The 16,281-nt window shown below is 37.8% G+C and overlaps 1 protein-coding gene across 1 annotated transcript; it reads right to left on the bottom strand.

The window, feature by feature from the left end:
* Positions 1-1,950: 1,950 nt before the first annotated feature.
* On the bottom strand, positions 1,951-14,865 carry bnip3la (BCL2 interacting protein 3 like a). Its single transcript, XM_067414436.1, has 6 exons — positions 14,741-14,865; positions 7,994-8,249; positions 5,245-5,326; positions 5,030-5,136; positions 3,600-3,755; positions 1,951-2,161 (listed from the first exon to the last, which is right to left on the bottom strand). The coding sequence occupies exons 1-6, from the start codon at positions 14,862-14,864 to the stop codon at positions 2,113-2,115; spliced, it is 774 nt and encodes a 257-aa protein (XP_067270537.1). The 5' UTR covers position 14,865; the 3' UTR covers positions 1,951-2,112.
* Positions 14,866-16,281: the final 1,416 nt, after the last annotated feature.

The following is a 16,281-nucleotide window of genomic DNA, read 5'->3' as shown; positions in this document are numbered from 1 at the left end:
AAAGCTGCTGGAGCGATTGTTAAACAAATACCCGCCTTGCGAATACCGGGACTTTTATTATGACGGGACGGGACTCATTTGCCGGGCGCCTGCACAGATCCGCTCTTCCGGTTATGATTTTGAGGTAATGGAGCTCTGTTTATCATATTAGATACATTTAAGTGTGTTTAAAACGATGGTATGACTTTACTCCGTGGGTTCAGTTGTTCACACTGCTAAGAGTAAAGCGCTCCTGCCAAATAAAAGCTGAAACCGAGGGTAACGCAGATATGACGCGATTGACAGGCGACTCTCTCAAATGCAATGCTGAAACGTCCCGGTCCTTAGTTAAAATAGCAATTTTCTCACAATTTACAAATAGTTGGAAACATCTGGGATATTGTAGGTACTCAACTGAACAAAATATATAACACCGGCCTAGTGGTTTTTGGATATTTCACTGCAAAAATACTACATAGTTCACCTTTAAAGGTAAATAAAATTAAAAATAGTTTAAAAATTTTTTGCATTAAAAATAGGAAAAATATTATAAAAATGAACTGATATAATTTAAGGGCTTTGTGTCATTTTGACCTGTGAGGGAAGGATTTGTTACAGGATGTTACAGGGATGAAGGTTAATTGTCATGAAATTAATACCTCAATATCTTATTGCTATTAAAACCTGGCTTAGGTCTTTATAATTTTGAATACAATCGATCAAAATGACCGTTCATGGGTTTAAAATATGACCTGGACATGTTCACAACAGATTTCATCTGTAAATCGGTACGTTTAAGTCTTCTAAACGAGAAGTTTCATCTGTAAAACGACACCATGTCATATTAAAAAATGTACACAGAGTGTGGATCTGTTGCCTTGACAAAAGTACGTTCAACAGCGTATAATACACAACTATAAAACACTATGACTAATATCAACAGGGTGTTCACAGTAAAATCAAAGGCCTTGTAAGGTGTTGTCAAAATGGAGTGACCGACAGCAAGAAAATAATCCACTCAAACCAGACCGAGTCTATGAAGTGCGAGGGACTCGTGTTGGGTTTGACGGTGGAAACCCTTTGGCACTGAGAGATACACAGTCAGAAACTGCTGCAAGCAGGATATGCATCAAGGCAAACGAGAGAGTGTAAGTTTGTATGTGTGTAAAGCAACAACTAATCTGACCAGTTTGGCTCTTAAACAGATGTACGTCCATGCTGATCTCTTTCTCTAAAGCTCGTTTGATTAGAAAAACAGCAAAGTTTTTTATCTATCATACTAGACCTTTCTGGAAGCAAACAGAATATTCAGCAACTGCATCAAACTTAGAGGAACCTCTTAAGGTTTACATTCTACATAAAATAAGTCTAGAAGTAATTTTCGTAACAGTCCAACATAATGCAGCGAGCGTACTGACATATGTAAAAAAATGACTTTAAACAGTCTCATGAAGCGCCCGTTCTCCTACGACTCTGACATGCATTTATGATTCTGTCGTAACTCAAATGTTTATCGCTCTAGTGCGAAGCCTCACTAAATTTTCTATTAAGAGTCAATATGCTTGATATAAAGATAGCACTATACTGTGTATCCGTCCAGTCAGTGGTACCCAAAACAGTAACTTCCCAAGATTACCGGCCACATCCAGGAGCACACAGACGCTCCATATTAGTCGCGTATGAAGCGTATCATGCAGAAATAAAAGATAAAAGGCCGTGGTTGTAGTGATGGAGAGGTAACTGGGGCTTTAGCTTGTGTCAGTGAATAATTCTGAACATGTCCAAACAAAAACATATCAAATATGTCAGTAAGCCACGGCGTTAGAGGGCGAGGAACTGCGACAGATAAAGGTCAACAAGCGAAACGTCTCCCAGCAGAGGCGGTGATGGGAAACCAGGAGTGTGGATTTAAAGAAACGACAGAGAGAGAGAGAGAGAGAGAGAGAGAGAGAGAGAGCAAGAGGGGAGAGAGAGAGAGAGAGAGAGAGAGAGAGAGAGAGAGAGAGAGAGAGAGAGAGAGAGAGAGAGAGAGAGAGAGAGAGAGAGAGAGAGAGAGAGACCATCACACGATTGGCCACTGCTGTGCCACGGCTGCTCATAACGGGACATCCAGGCACTGGGGTCTGATCCGGTTTAAAATGAGCTGGTGGAGGGGGTAGTCAACCTCTTCCCAATGTAGACCCTAAAAAAGGACATAGTATTTTTATAATATAATCAGTGTATATGTATTTTTATAATATAATATTTATACAGTATATATGTATAGAGCTCTGCTCAAATAAGCTAGGAAAGGACTTTTTATTTTGAAAGAAGTCTCTTCTTCTCACCAAAGTAGCATTTATATAATCAAAAAATGCAGTAAAACACAATATTTTGAAATATTATTACCATTTAAAATAACTGTTTCCTATGTGAATATATTATAAAGTGTAATTTATTCCTGTGATCAAAGCTGAATTTTCAGCATCATCAGAAATCATTCTCACTGATGATCATCATCATCATCAGAGGAGGAGAAGAGACATCTTTCTTAAACATCTTACCACCCCAAACGTAAGAAAGCTGAGGGTCAAGTAAAAATAAATTATGTCTTTCTTGCGCAGGAAACCGTGATTAAAAGTGCATTTCAGGGCAAAAAAAGTATAAGCTTTATGTACAAATAAATACATTTTATCAGCCAAAACATTTACTTCTTAAATTACGTAGTACGCATGCAAGACCTTTACTATATATTAAAGGGTTAGTTCACCCAAAAATGAAAATGATTTCATTAATTACTCACCCTCATGTCGTTGGTCACCCGTAACACCTTTGTTCATCTTCAGAACACAAATGAAGATGTTTTTGTTGAAAGCTGATGGCTGAGAAAGGCTTCAGAAAGGCCTCCATTGGCATTCAGTACATTTCCACTGACCCACTCACAAGACCCATAAAGGCACTAAAGACGGCATTACAAAGTCTATCTCACTACAGTGGCTGTACAATCATTTTACAATGTGACGAAAATAGTTATTGTGCGCAAAAAAAATCTAAATAATGACTTAATCCACCAAGATATTGTCTTCCGTGTAGGTCTCTGACGGGATCTCACGTGATAGCGGCGCTCCTCCTCTTCCGGGTCACGTTTTCGAGCGGCGGATCTGCGTCATATTCGAGCGCATGCGTCGAGTTCAAGTCAATAACTTAGTGGATAAAGTCGTAATTTAGACTTTTGTGCACACAATAACTATTTTCGTCGCATTGTAAAATGATTGTACAGCCGCCGTAGTGAGATAGACTTTGTAATGTCGTCTTTAGTGCCTTTATGGGTCTTGTGAGTGGGTCAGTGGAAATGTACTGAATGCCAATGGAGGCCTTTCTGAAGCCTTTCTCAGCCATCAGCTTTCAACAAAAATATCTTCATTTGTGTTCTGAAGATGAACGAAGGTGTTACGGGTGTCCAACGACATGAGGGTGAGTAATTAATTAAATAATTTAAATTTTTGGGTGAACTAACCCTTTAATAGTATCAGCATGCATCACCATCCCTGCAGCTTCATCTACATTCATATGCTGCTCTGAAGTGATTATTGTGAAACGCACAGGTTGCGCTGGTACAGTATATGGTGTTTGGCACTCACCCCAGTCCCAGAGCCAGGATGTGGGTGAGCAGCAGCGAGGGCACGAACATTTTGAGGAACTCAGCGGAGAACACACCTCCTTTCTTCATAGCGCCGGTCTTTCTCATGCTCAGAGACACCGATCCAGAACGCTTCGGGTGCCGGAAGTGGAATTCCCTGTGAGTGGTCAAAGAAAACCTTTACACTAATGTCTCACTTAAACTGCAGAACACTGCTGAGAGCTTGGTACTTTACTGAGGGAACAACAGAATAAAGACTTATTTTTCCTTTTTTTTCCTTTTTTTTTTTAAGCAATCAACAGTATACGAGGGTAACCCAAGTATTTTTGAGCAAAATATTTTTTTCTAAATAAAGATACATTTAAAATATATATTATTTAAATATGTTTTTAAAAATATAAATTAAATCTGTTTTAAACAAATAAGGAAAAAAAAAATTTAAATTAATACATAATAAAATGTTTTTATTTTTAAAATAAAAAAGTACATATATTTTTAAAATATTAAATACATTTTATATAGAAATATTGATTATTTTTTTAATGAATAAGTAAATACATTTTTTAATTAATAGATAATACGTAAAGGATAAATAAAATAAAACAATACATTATTTTATCTTACTAAAGAAATAATACAATTAAATATATTTAAACATTTTTTTAAATATATAAGAAATATCAGGTAAATATTTCTATTTCTTAATAAAAATTATTTACCTTTAATACAAATTATTTACCTTAATAAAAATTATTTAAAAATGATTTAATTATTATTTAATATTTCTTATATATTTTTTTTATTATTTCTTTATTAAGATAAAATTATTTATTATTTTATTTTATTTATCCTTTAAGTATTGTCTATTAAATAAAATAATGGTATTTACTTTATACATTTTACAAAAACTTAATCAATATTTATATATAAAATATATTTAATATATATATCTTTTAAATATTTTTTATTTTAAGTATTATGTATTAATTAAAACAGTTATATTTCCTTATTTGTTTAAACATTGTTTTAATTAATACATGATATTTGAAATAAATAAATAAAAATGATAATAAATAATAAAAGGTTGGCATTCCCTGCGATCGGTCAGCGATATCATTATACTTCCATCTAAACTGCAGAACACTTCTGTTGACAGCTTAGTACTTTAAAGAGAGTTTATAAAATAAGATAAAATAAATGTAAAATAAATAAGTAATACAACTATTTTTAATTAATACACAATATTTTAAACCAATCAATACATAAAATATTTGTAATAAAAACTATAAAAAAGGAAAAAAAAATTGTTTTCACAGAGAATAGAATATTTTGTAAATATATAAAATCTTACATTTTATATAAGAATATAGGATTTGAAGATCAACTGAAACTGTGAACATACACACCAAATGGTTTTATATGGGTTCTTACTTCGGGGGAATGTTCTCTGGTCGACTGGACCAGTCTGCCACCCAACTCTCTCCTTTATTCATGAGGATATCATCCTCTTTGTCTCTCTCCAGACTATCATCTTCTGACTGAAAGAGATGAGAAAAGACAGCACTCATTAAATAACTGTACTATCCCGCTATTTGGCTGTTAGAGAGTAGTTCAGTAATGACTCTCTGTGTGTGTTCTGCTCTTACCTGACAGTCTCTGTCGCTGGACATCTCCACATCAAACATGATCTGCCCCTCATCCTGGTCAGGACTGTGTGGTCGTGGTGGGCTGTAAACACACATCAAAGAAATGTAAAATACAGATCAGAGAAAGCAAAACCACAGCAGACACCCGAATCATGTGTGGAGTGAATTAGAGAGAGCAGCAGATCTAAGAATAAAAGTGCTAAATCAAAGCTCTGTACATGTGGAAATACACCGCAGCCGGTGAGTGAATAATAGGAAGAACACAAACGAATCGAAATCGAAAGTTATACAGGAATAATGCCAGGGTGTATTGAGTGTGTGTCATAGGTGTGTGTATGCTTGGGACTGTTTAGCTCCGCCCACCGCACGCCTCCATGAGCTCGGCTGTTCATGGAAAGAATCGCTACAGCGTATTTGTCTTATATAAATATAATAAAACTAAAGACTCTTAGGTACTCAAGATTAACATGAGACTAGGCATGTGCCGATATCAATTTTTCACGCTGCGATTAATTGATGAAGTTTTATCACGATATACGATATTATCACGATATTTAAATAAGTTGAAAAAAAAAAAAGTGTTGCCATAGCATAACAGCTTTAAGAACTATTTTTGTAAGAACAAATATAACTGAATGTTTAAATACAATAATGCACCAAAAATATATACAGCTCTGGAAAAAAATTAAGAGACCCTCATTGAGAAATCAATGTTAAGTGGTCTCTTGATTTTTTTCAGAGCTGTAAAAGTACAATTTTCAAACAGATTAAAGTGCAAAAGAATTAGGCTATAAACAACAGGTAGGCTTACAAATTACAATAAGGGCTCATTAGTTAATGCATTAACTAAGATTGAGCAATAGCTACATTTGGTACAGAAAGTATAATGTTTTTGGTAATGTTAGTTAAGAAATACTGATCATTGTTAGTTTTATCTTAGGTCCATTAAAAGTTATTTTGATTTTGATTTTAATGTTATTAAAAAGTAACTAAGAAATGAACATAGAATGATTAATTCTTTATAAGTATTTTTCATTGTCAGTTTGGTAATAATGAATTAACATGTTAACTAATGAAGTCGTATCTCAAAGTTATACTGAACAATAACAAATAATTAGAACAGTTCTAATCATTAGGGTATGTTGTAGTCCAGATTAAAACATAAAAAATGTTTAAATTTGAAAATAAATAGCCTATTAAGTCTTTAAGTATTAAGTATTTGGTGCTGTGATGACATTGAGATTACAAAAACGAATGGCTGTGCGTTTTTTTGTTTGTTTGCTGGTTTCCGGGGTAACCGGCTGCATTCTTCAGTTTATCAGCGCCCTCTGCTGTCACTGAGCGGCACTTCAGCAGCGCGTCTCCTTCACCGGTTCAGTCCTGTGCAAACGCACGTTGGGCTTGTTTATATCTGAGCGCGTGTCCCTTTGACGCAGAATACAGCGGTATTGAGCATTTATACGGTTGATGGGCAAAGTATTCTTGAGTGCATTATAAAAAAAATTATAAATTGTTAATAATTTATTATTTACGATATTTTAAAGTGCCCATGATAACAATATCGTGCATATTCATTATCGTGATAAATCGCATTATCGAAAATCGGCACATGTCTACATGAGACTGGCAGAAACTGTGTTATGTGTTCTTTAAAGGAAGTGCATGTTAGCCTGACAAGCCAGACCCACATCAAGATGTTTGGTCTGGAAACTCACCATTGACAGCTCAATCTGAGGGGCGGGATAAACGGTTGTCTTTCAAACTCCCTCTGCACACGATTGGATAGCGCTACAACCAACCAGAGCAACGAAGGTGAAGCGGAGCTTGTGGAAGATTAAACATTCGCCGTATCCGGTTGGCAAAACTCCGAAGAGTCGCGGTCAAAGCTGATTCGAAAGACCACCGTTCGCCAGCTTCTGTGTTTACAAGAAGCACGCACGCAACTCTGCCGTCATTATGTTAAGCCCCGCCCACCGACTCTATACACGATGTGATTGGCCTGACCAGTTTGTTTTTTACAGCTCAGACATGTATCCTAGACGACACTCGCGGCGGATTAGATTTGCTGCTGCTAGGGTGCGTCTAGATTTCTAGGCTAAGTGTATGTAAGATTGTGGTCAAAACTGGTACTGCAATCACTCTCCCCCTCCCCCTCCCCCTCCCCCTGACTCGAGGTTGCCAGATTGGCTACAGGATCAGCAGGATCGTTTGTAGTTCTGCAGCTGTGGTAACTAGATCTAGTTACAGATGCATCTAGTTACAGATCTGGCAACCCGGATGCCGAAACACTACCGACTTCATGATTGGTCGATAGGTGGAGGGCGGAGCTTCAGACCAAAACAACATGACAACATCAACATCAGTAGAGGGCTGCAACAACAACTTTTAAATGACAATATCCTGGCCGGAATACTGTTGTCAGTGATAGAAGTATTTGAAATGAACATAATTTCTTAATGTCTAGTGACATATCAGGGCCATTTTATGATTCATTGAAATACATTTCTTACATACAGTTCCTCTAACAAAGACCTTTTTGAAACCCCTATGGGAGAAATGAATGAAAAAAATACTTCCAACACCTCTGAAAAAGTGGGTCTTTTTGCTCTCTATAATGCACTCTGGCACTCTGGCCTCTGGCACTCTAACCCTGGTCTGGGGTGTAGTCCACTCATTTTATCCATTAGAAACACTCTTCATGTCAGTCATTTTGAGTGTTTGGTTTGAAGGACAGGAGAACCTGTCGTACCTGTTGCAGGATGAACTGCTGGGGCTGGACTCATGTTGGGCGTCCAGTAGGATTTTCTCCATGTCTCCGTTATGAATAGAGGAGGAGGAAGGCACGTGCTCCAGTCCTCCGGTTAGGACCTCCTCTTCCTCCTGCACAGCCTCCAGGGCCTGTGAAGCCTGGGACTCGCCTTGGTTCCCATTCCCCAGCAGAAGCGAGGACAAGCTGGTGTTCTGCTGCTGAGTGTTTCCGTTCATCTCCAGCTCCACCCAGGACCCTAAAAAGCCCAAACAGTCATCATTAGCATCGGCTCCTGCATTTAAATGGTCTTTTAAACCAGATAAATTATTTAGCCTTTCATGAGTTTCTTATGTTCACTGGAGTGGAGCTGAGCGGGGTTTTTTAATTCACTCTCTAGGCAGACTAATTCAGGGGATTTGGGGATTGACATCAGGACAGAGTACGCAGTGAGAACGCCAGCATTTAAGCAAAGTAAAAAAACACACATTTTGCTCAAAAGCGAATACGAGACTGACTTCTAAGAACACACATCCTCTGTTGACCTGGTGCAAACATGAGACACGTATGTGTCCCATCTGACCCTCACTGTTGCTAGGAAACACAAAGATCCACAAACAGGTCTCATGATGCTTTAATAACATAATGCATTGTTTTGTGCTGTTCTGGGTGGTTGAGTTCACCCTTAGTTTCTGCCGTTGCGCCAAACAAACTACCGTAAGTGTTTTTAAGAAAATTCTATCAAAGGGGTAGTTCACCTAAAAAATTATAATTCTGTCATTTATCACTCACACTCATGTCGTCCAAACCCGTAAGACTTTTGCTCATCTTCAATTCGCAAATGAAGATCTTTTTAATGTAACAGTGTCATAAACTGCATTGTTTTATGTTGTTTTCTGGGGTGCACCTATAATGTTAGTATTGTAACGTTCTCAGGCAATAATGAGACGTGTTGGTGAAAAAGGGGGGGTATTTGGGCTGTTGTAGGCCACAACCCACGCCGTACACACCCCGACTTGAACAGAGAACCGCACTTGAAACAGCGAGGCACTCCTCTCCCCTTTATTTCCGCTTTTTCCCCAAAAAACCCCTAGGGGGTGGAGCCTCTTCGCATATTTAACCCGAACCTCCAATAACAGGTAATGAAGTATGATAACAGTCCACAACACCAAAATGAACAGTGTCCTCTAAACATTAAACTCCTTGTCCACTAAAACACAATAACATTTAGAACATGTTACAGTATGATTTTTAAATCAAAAACGGTCATCATTTATATAAAAGGTATTTTTCCTACCCTGATTTAAGCCTCTGATTTGGACGCTCTTTTTGAAGGGGCATGTCTCCTGTGAGACTTCAGTGTTAATGCCCTCTGCTGTGAATGGTTTACACTTTGCATACGAAATTGCTAGTATTATTTTAATCCTAAGAGAAAAAATGTGAAGTTGAGCATAAGTCACTGGTTTGATTCACTGACACAGACAAAGAACACCTGACTGATCAGATCAGGCATTAGAATTTACACGGTTACTTGCATGTTGTCGCATTACTGTCAAGTCCATAGCGTTAAAGTCTATTTGCAAAGCCAGCACTGAAATTTAGACTGATTTACCAAAGAATCCATAAATCCAAATAAATAACGCTCAATTAAGACATTCACATTGTTGAAAACATAGACCATAAAAAATACAACGTCATCTGTTTCCGCTGACAAGAGTTGAAGTTTAAAAAAACAACACAAAACAATTGTTTGTGTACTGTGCTTAATTAACTGAGGCTTCTTACAGCTCTTACAGGTTGTTGGCCTTGTAAGTCGCTTTGGATAAAAGCGTCTGCTAAATGATTAAATGTAAATGTATTACATCATAAATAGTCACATTAATGCAAAATGAGTCATTCGCTGGGCCAGATTAAAAAAGCTGGTTTTGGACAAGCATAACAAGGATGTTTTTAGTTCTGAAACTTACTGAAAACAATTTACCACTTTATTCACAAAATATTTATCTCCAACGTGCATTCACCTAACATCTTACGTCAACAACACACATGCGTCATAGTGCTCTTGTGAATGCCCGATGCACATTAATATATTGTGTTGCTTCATAAAATTGAGGTTCAACCACTGGAGTTACATTGATTACTTTAATTATGTTTTTACATTTCTGGTGCTTTAAAGTGCTAATTTTCAATGGACGGCATTTCTCTAAAAATATCTATATTTTGTGTTCCGAAGATGAACGAATGTCTTACAGGTTTGGAAAGACATGAGGGTGAGAAATTAATGACAATTTTAATTTTTGGGTGAACTAACCCTTTAATTAAAAGTGTAATCATTTTTACAACATCAAGGGAAATAATAAACAAATTTTGGCACTAATAAACCAGCATCCTGTTTAAATGAGCATGTCTGATCATCTTATTATGGCAAAATCTTTCCCCAGAGACCAGCCCACAAACAATGAACTCTCCCATTTGACTACAGTTACGGGCATGTTGCCATTTCAGACTACATTCCACCAGCTCTTCATCTGAAAGCATTTGTTTGTCACACTGTATCACAACAAACCTCAGCTCAGACTTCCCACAGGCTTGCATTGAAGAGGGACCATGTAGTAACCACCAGAACAACTGCATAGCAACACCTTGACAACGTGCATGGGCGAACACCACTCACATAACATTTTATATATATATATATATATATATATATATATATATATATATATATATATCTAACTTGGCCACATCCTAGGACAAAAAGTAATGAATGACTATCTCTAAATATTCAAACGAATGCACAGATAACACCAGCTCTGGGTGCACTGATGGAATTCACTGCAGGCCCGGAGCGGGAGGAAGGGAGGGATTATGTAATCTCTGGCACATCAAACCACTCGCTGCTTTTCCCTCTCCCATCCCCCTGCTGTGTCTGTAACCCAGATCTGTCTGTGTGTCACAGACACGGAGAAACCTACTATTCACCACCACTAAATGCTAACTAGTAAACAGAATGACTCATTTTTATGAGTTTGCACCTTCTGAAAGCTCTCTAAAACTGGACAGAATGTGAGAGAAGACAAAAACTGTTGAGCTGCCTATCTAGACAGCATTTTTGGGTATCATAGGATGTGTAAATGCTGTCTAGGACTGGTAGGTAAATCACTATGTTGATGACAAGTGGAAATCCAATGTGTAAACGAAGCCAGAACCTTTTCTCTTTTCCGTAATGTGACACATTTCCAAGTGCAATCGTGTATTCAAAGAAGAATTATTGTAGGGTGGGACTTGCTTTGATCCGTCAGGAATTGATTGGATGGTGAAAAGTGAGATATTTGATATGAGGGGCTGAAAAATAACTTTGACTTGTTGACATCTGAAAATCTGAAAAGATAACTATTTTTCATCAGAATAATGTGCATCGGTGAATTCTGCATAACAAGAGTATGAGTGTGTATTAAGAAAGTAAAACTGTTGACTTGTTTGGACATTTTTTAAAGGACTCACCTGTCATAAATCACATAATGGACCTTACATGCCCACATCACTTTACATCTAAATGCATTCACAACAGCACAGACAGCAGGGAAAGGTTATTACCAACACCAACAACACAACAAACGCTACACATCCCACTTGCATATTCATCAAATATTTTAAGATTGCATATGAATTTGAATATGCCTTCAGCTAACTAATAGCAAACTTCTGTTAGCTTGTACCATGTTTAAGGCAAGGCAAGGCAAGTTTATTTGTATAGCACATTTCATACCCAATGGCAATTCAACGTGCTTTACATAGAAATTAATTAAAATAGTGGTAACAAATGCATGAGAAAAAAAAGAATACCATATGGACGAATAAAGAATTAAAAACAAGCATAGTTAAAACAGTCGTAAAGATATAGTAATTAAAATAATAATAATAATAATAAAAAAAAAAATAAAAAAAAATAAAAAATAAAAAAATAAATAAATAAGATAAAATAAAATAAAATGGTCAGATCCACAATAATGATCTGATATAAAAATAAACATTCTTCAGTTTACTGCCTACATACATGTACCATCTTAATTAGAACACCTCTCATTCATTTCTTTCTCAAACACGTTCATAATATCCATTTTAATCACTATTCCCTGATTTTTACTCAGGAACCTTCTTGTTAAAACCCTTACTCACTCATCATACCCTCCACAGATTTACACATACTCAAACCTTATTGTCAAACTTACTATTTCCATCAAACCCAGTTTTCACTCGTCATATTCAACTCAAAAGAACATATAAAATAAACAATAACCAGAGATAAGAACAAAGGTAAACTAAAATAATTATAAAAAGAATAAAGAGATAAGATAGGGTGCAATCAGTCGGACATACAGTGCTCAGAGCTCATTCAGTAAACGCACAGCTGAACAGATGTGTTTTGAGTCTGGATTTGAATGTGGCTACTGTTGGAGCAAATCTGATCTGTTCAGGAAGCTGGTTCCAACTGCGGCTGGCATAATAGCTAAAGGCAGACTCTCCTTGCTTTGAGTGAACTCTTGGTATTTCTAACTGACTTGATCCTGCTGATCTGAGTGATCTGTTGGGTTTGTATTTAATCAGCATATCTGCGATGTATTGAGGTCCTAGCTCATTGATTGATTTATAAACAAGTAATAGTACTTTAAAATCGATCCTAAATGTAACTGGAAGCCAGTGTAAAGACCTGAGGACTGGTGTGATATGGTCATATTTTCTGGTTCTGCTCACAATCCTGGCAGCAGCGTTCTGTATGAGCTGCAGCTGTCTAATGGTCTTTTTAGGAAGGCCAGTGAGAAGGCCGTTACAATAGTCCACCCTACTGGTGATGAAAGCATGAACGAGTTTCTCTAAGTCTTGCCTGGAGACAAAACATCTAATCCTTGCAATATTTTTCAGATGATAGTATGCTGATTTAGTTATTGCTTTGACATGACTACTGAAACTCAGGTCGGACTGTAAAATCACTCCAAGATTCCTGACTTGATTTTTTGTTATCAGGCCTTTTGCCTCAAGATATGCGTTCACCTTGAGAATTTCATCTTTGTTTCCAAATGTAGTGATTTCGGTTTTGTCTTTGTTTAACTGAAGATAGTTTTGGCACATCCAGTTGTTAACTTCATCAATGCATTTGCACAGCGAGTCAATGGGGCTGTAGTCATTAGGTGATAGTGCTAAGTAGAGCTGGGTGTCATCAGCATAGCTGTGGTAAGCAATATTGTTCTTTTTCATTATTTGGCTCAGTGGCAGCATATACAGGTTAAACAGGAGAGGTGCTAGAATTGACCCTTGTGGGACTCCGCATGTCATGGACGTCCACTCAGACTTATGGTCTCCTATACTCACATAATAACCTCTCCCTTCTAAGTATGATCTGAACCATTTGAGGACCATTCCAGAAAGCCCAACCCAGTTTTCCAGCCTGTCTAGAAGTATGTTGTGGTCAACAGTATCGAATGCGGCACTGAGATCCAGTTGTACCAGAATTGATGTTTTGCCTGTATCAGTGTTTAAGCGAATATCATTTATAATCTTTATGAGCGCTGTCTCTGTACTGTGATGTGGACGGAAACCAGATTGAAAATTGTCAAAGTATCCATTTGAGTGTAAGAATTTGTTCAAATGTTTAGTCATTCTATAGAAATTACCCCCCAAAATAAGCACTGATTCAGAGCACTGATACATTTCTCCATGTTCTTTTACATTTGCAGAATTATTCATGCATGCATATGAAGATCCATCTGCATTATAATCTAACCTACAATGCTTGTGCAAGAATTAAGAGCAAAAGTGCAGTTAATATTTGGTTCTAGAGGAAGCAACTCTATGCTCTCCAAACTGTTTATTGATATGCCCAAATAAACAAAAGAAAGAAATATGATTTGCGCTTCGTTTCGCATGTGCAACCAATGGAATTGTTCAGAGGTTCAGAATGAATACGAAAATTTAAGAAAAAGTGCTTAGGTCAGCTGACCATTTGGTTTTAATACACAAAGATGACAAAATGGGGGGTAACAATATTGGCTGCTGTTTTCAGGACAGGTCAGACAAAGACAATATCTACTGAAGTAGTACAATTATTGAAAACGAACCTTTGTGTTCACTTAATTGTAGCATTCTGAGAAAAGAAACTAACTAATAAGATTTGAGTCTTTAAAAATATAATTTATTCAGTATGTATAAACCCATGATGAGGGTGTGAAGTACTCCTTAACTGCAATAACCCAGCAGCTAAATCTAAAACAAAACGGAGGACTTAAATGAACAGGAAAATATCAAGGCAATAGCCAGTTATATTACACTGAAATAAATTCATCTCTCAAACGGTTTCATTAGTTATTTACACGCCCCCGCCTCCATTTTTCTCAACCCTCTTTTCGCCTTGTTTTGATATCAACGTAGCCCCGCCTTCACAGCGCTCGAACTTAAAATCCCTCTAAAACGGTTGGCTTACGTTCCAATCAATCATTCTGCGTTGCCAAGCAACGCCACAGCATTCATTCTCATTTGCTCTCACGTTATGACGCCATCTTATTCTCCCGCCCTTTAACTCCTCCCCTAAGAGCAAGGAGGAAATTCCAGCCATTGAGCGAAGTGAGACAATAGATGTTGCATAACAGCGTTTTAAAGCGCCATAGAAAAATTAAATATGCACAGACAACAGATCTAAAGAGACATTAGTACCCCTCACGAGTTTTCCCTGCAGAAATATGGACGGAGTATTACCGTTGAGTCCCTGTTCTTCATTGTTGTTCAGCTGCGCGGCGGCTGTGGTGGACATGTTGCCTCTCCAGTCACTCGCGTCCGTCAACACGGCACGCTCCCGTCCGCGTCTCGTGAACGCGCACATGCATCTGCAAGCCCTGAATGGCTCAACCTAAGCGCATGCGTGACGTCATCACATTCATTACATTAATTACGATATGTAAAGTGTGTAATTATATATATATATATATATATATATATATATATATATATATATATATATATATATATATATATATATATATATATATATATATATAGATAGATAGATAGATAGATAGATAGATAGATAGATCGATAGATAGCTTTTCTTGATGTGTCAGAAGCAGGACAAATGTGCAAGCTTAAGGATTTGAGCGAGTTTGACAAAGGCCAAATTGTGATGGCTATACAACTGGGTCAGAGCAGCTCTTGTGTGATGTTCCCGGTCTGCAGTGGTCAGTATCTATCAAAAGTGCTCCAAGGAAGGAACAGTGGAGAACCGGCCACAGGGTCATGGGCGGCCAAGGCTCATTGATGCACGTGGGGAGTGAAGGCTGGCCTGTGTGGTCTGATCAAACAGATGAGCTACTATAGGTCAAATTGCTCAAGCAGTTAATGCTGGTTCTGATAGCAAGGTGTCAGAATACACAGAGCATCAGTTTGTTGCATATGGGGCTGCATAGACACAGACCAGTCATGGTGCTCATGCTGACCCCTAAAAGCACCATCAGTGGGCATGTGAGCATCAGAACTGGACCACGGAGTAATGGAAGAAGGTGGCCTGGTCTGAGGAATCATGTTTTTTTACACCACGTGGATGGGCGGGTGTGTGTGCATCGCTTACCTGGGGAACACATGGCACCATGATGCACTATGGGAAGAAAGCAAGCCAGAGGAGGCAATGTGATGCTTTGGGCAATGTTCTGCTGGGAAACCTTGAGTCCTGCCATCCATGTGGATGTTACTTTGACACGTACCGCCAACCTAAGCACTGTTGCAGACCATGTACACCTTTTCATATAAACGGTATTCCCTGGTTGCCGTGTCCTCTGCCAGCAGGATAATGCTCCTGCTACAAAGCAAAAATGGTTCAGAAATGGTTTGAGAAGCACAAGTTTGAGGTGTTGACTTGGCCAAATCCCCCGGATCTCAATCCAATCGAGCATCTGTGGGATGTGCTGGACAAACAAGTCCGATCCATGAAGGCCCCACCTTGCAACTTACATGACTTAAAGGAACTGCTGCTAACATCTTGGTGCTAGATACCATAGCATACCTTCAGGGGTCTAGTGGAGTCCATGCCTCAATGGGTCAGAGCTGTTTGGGCAGTAAAAGTGGACCAATACAATATAAAGAAATATTGTCATTATGTTCTGCTTGATCTGTGTATTTAGACAAACACAGACAGACAGAGATTTAGATACAGACAGATGTACAATGCTGTTAAACATGCTGAAATCCTGAAAGTAACTATATTCAATGACTATATATTTTTACAGGCATATTATGGATCTTGCTGC

Source organism: Pseudorasbora parva, chromosome 13 (genome assembly GCF_024679245.1).
Source record: "Pseudorasbora parva isolate DD20220531a chromosome 13, ASM2467924v1, whole genome shotgun sequence".
NCBI classification, from domain to species: Eukaryota; Metazoa; Chordata; class Actinopteri; order Cypriniformes; family Gobionidae; genus Pseudorasbora; species Pseudorasbora parva.
Note: the sequence above shows the minus strand (reverse complement) of the source record. Positions and strands in the feature narration are given on the sequence as shown.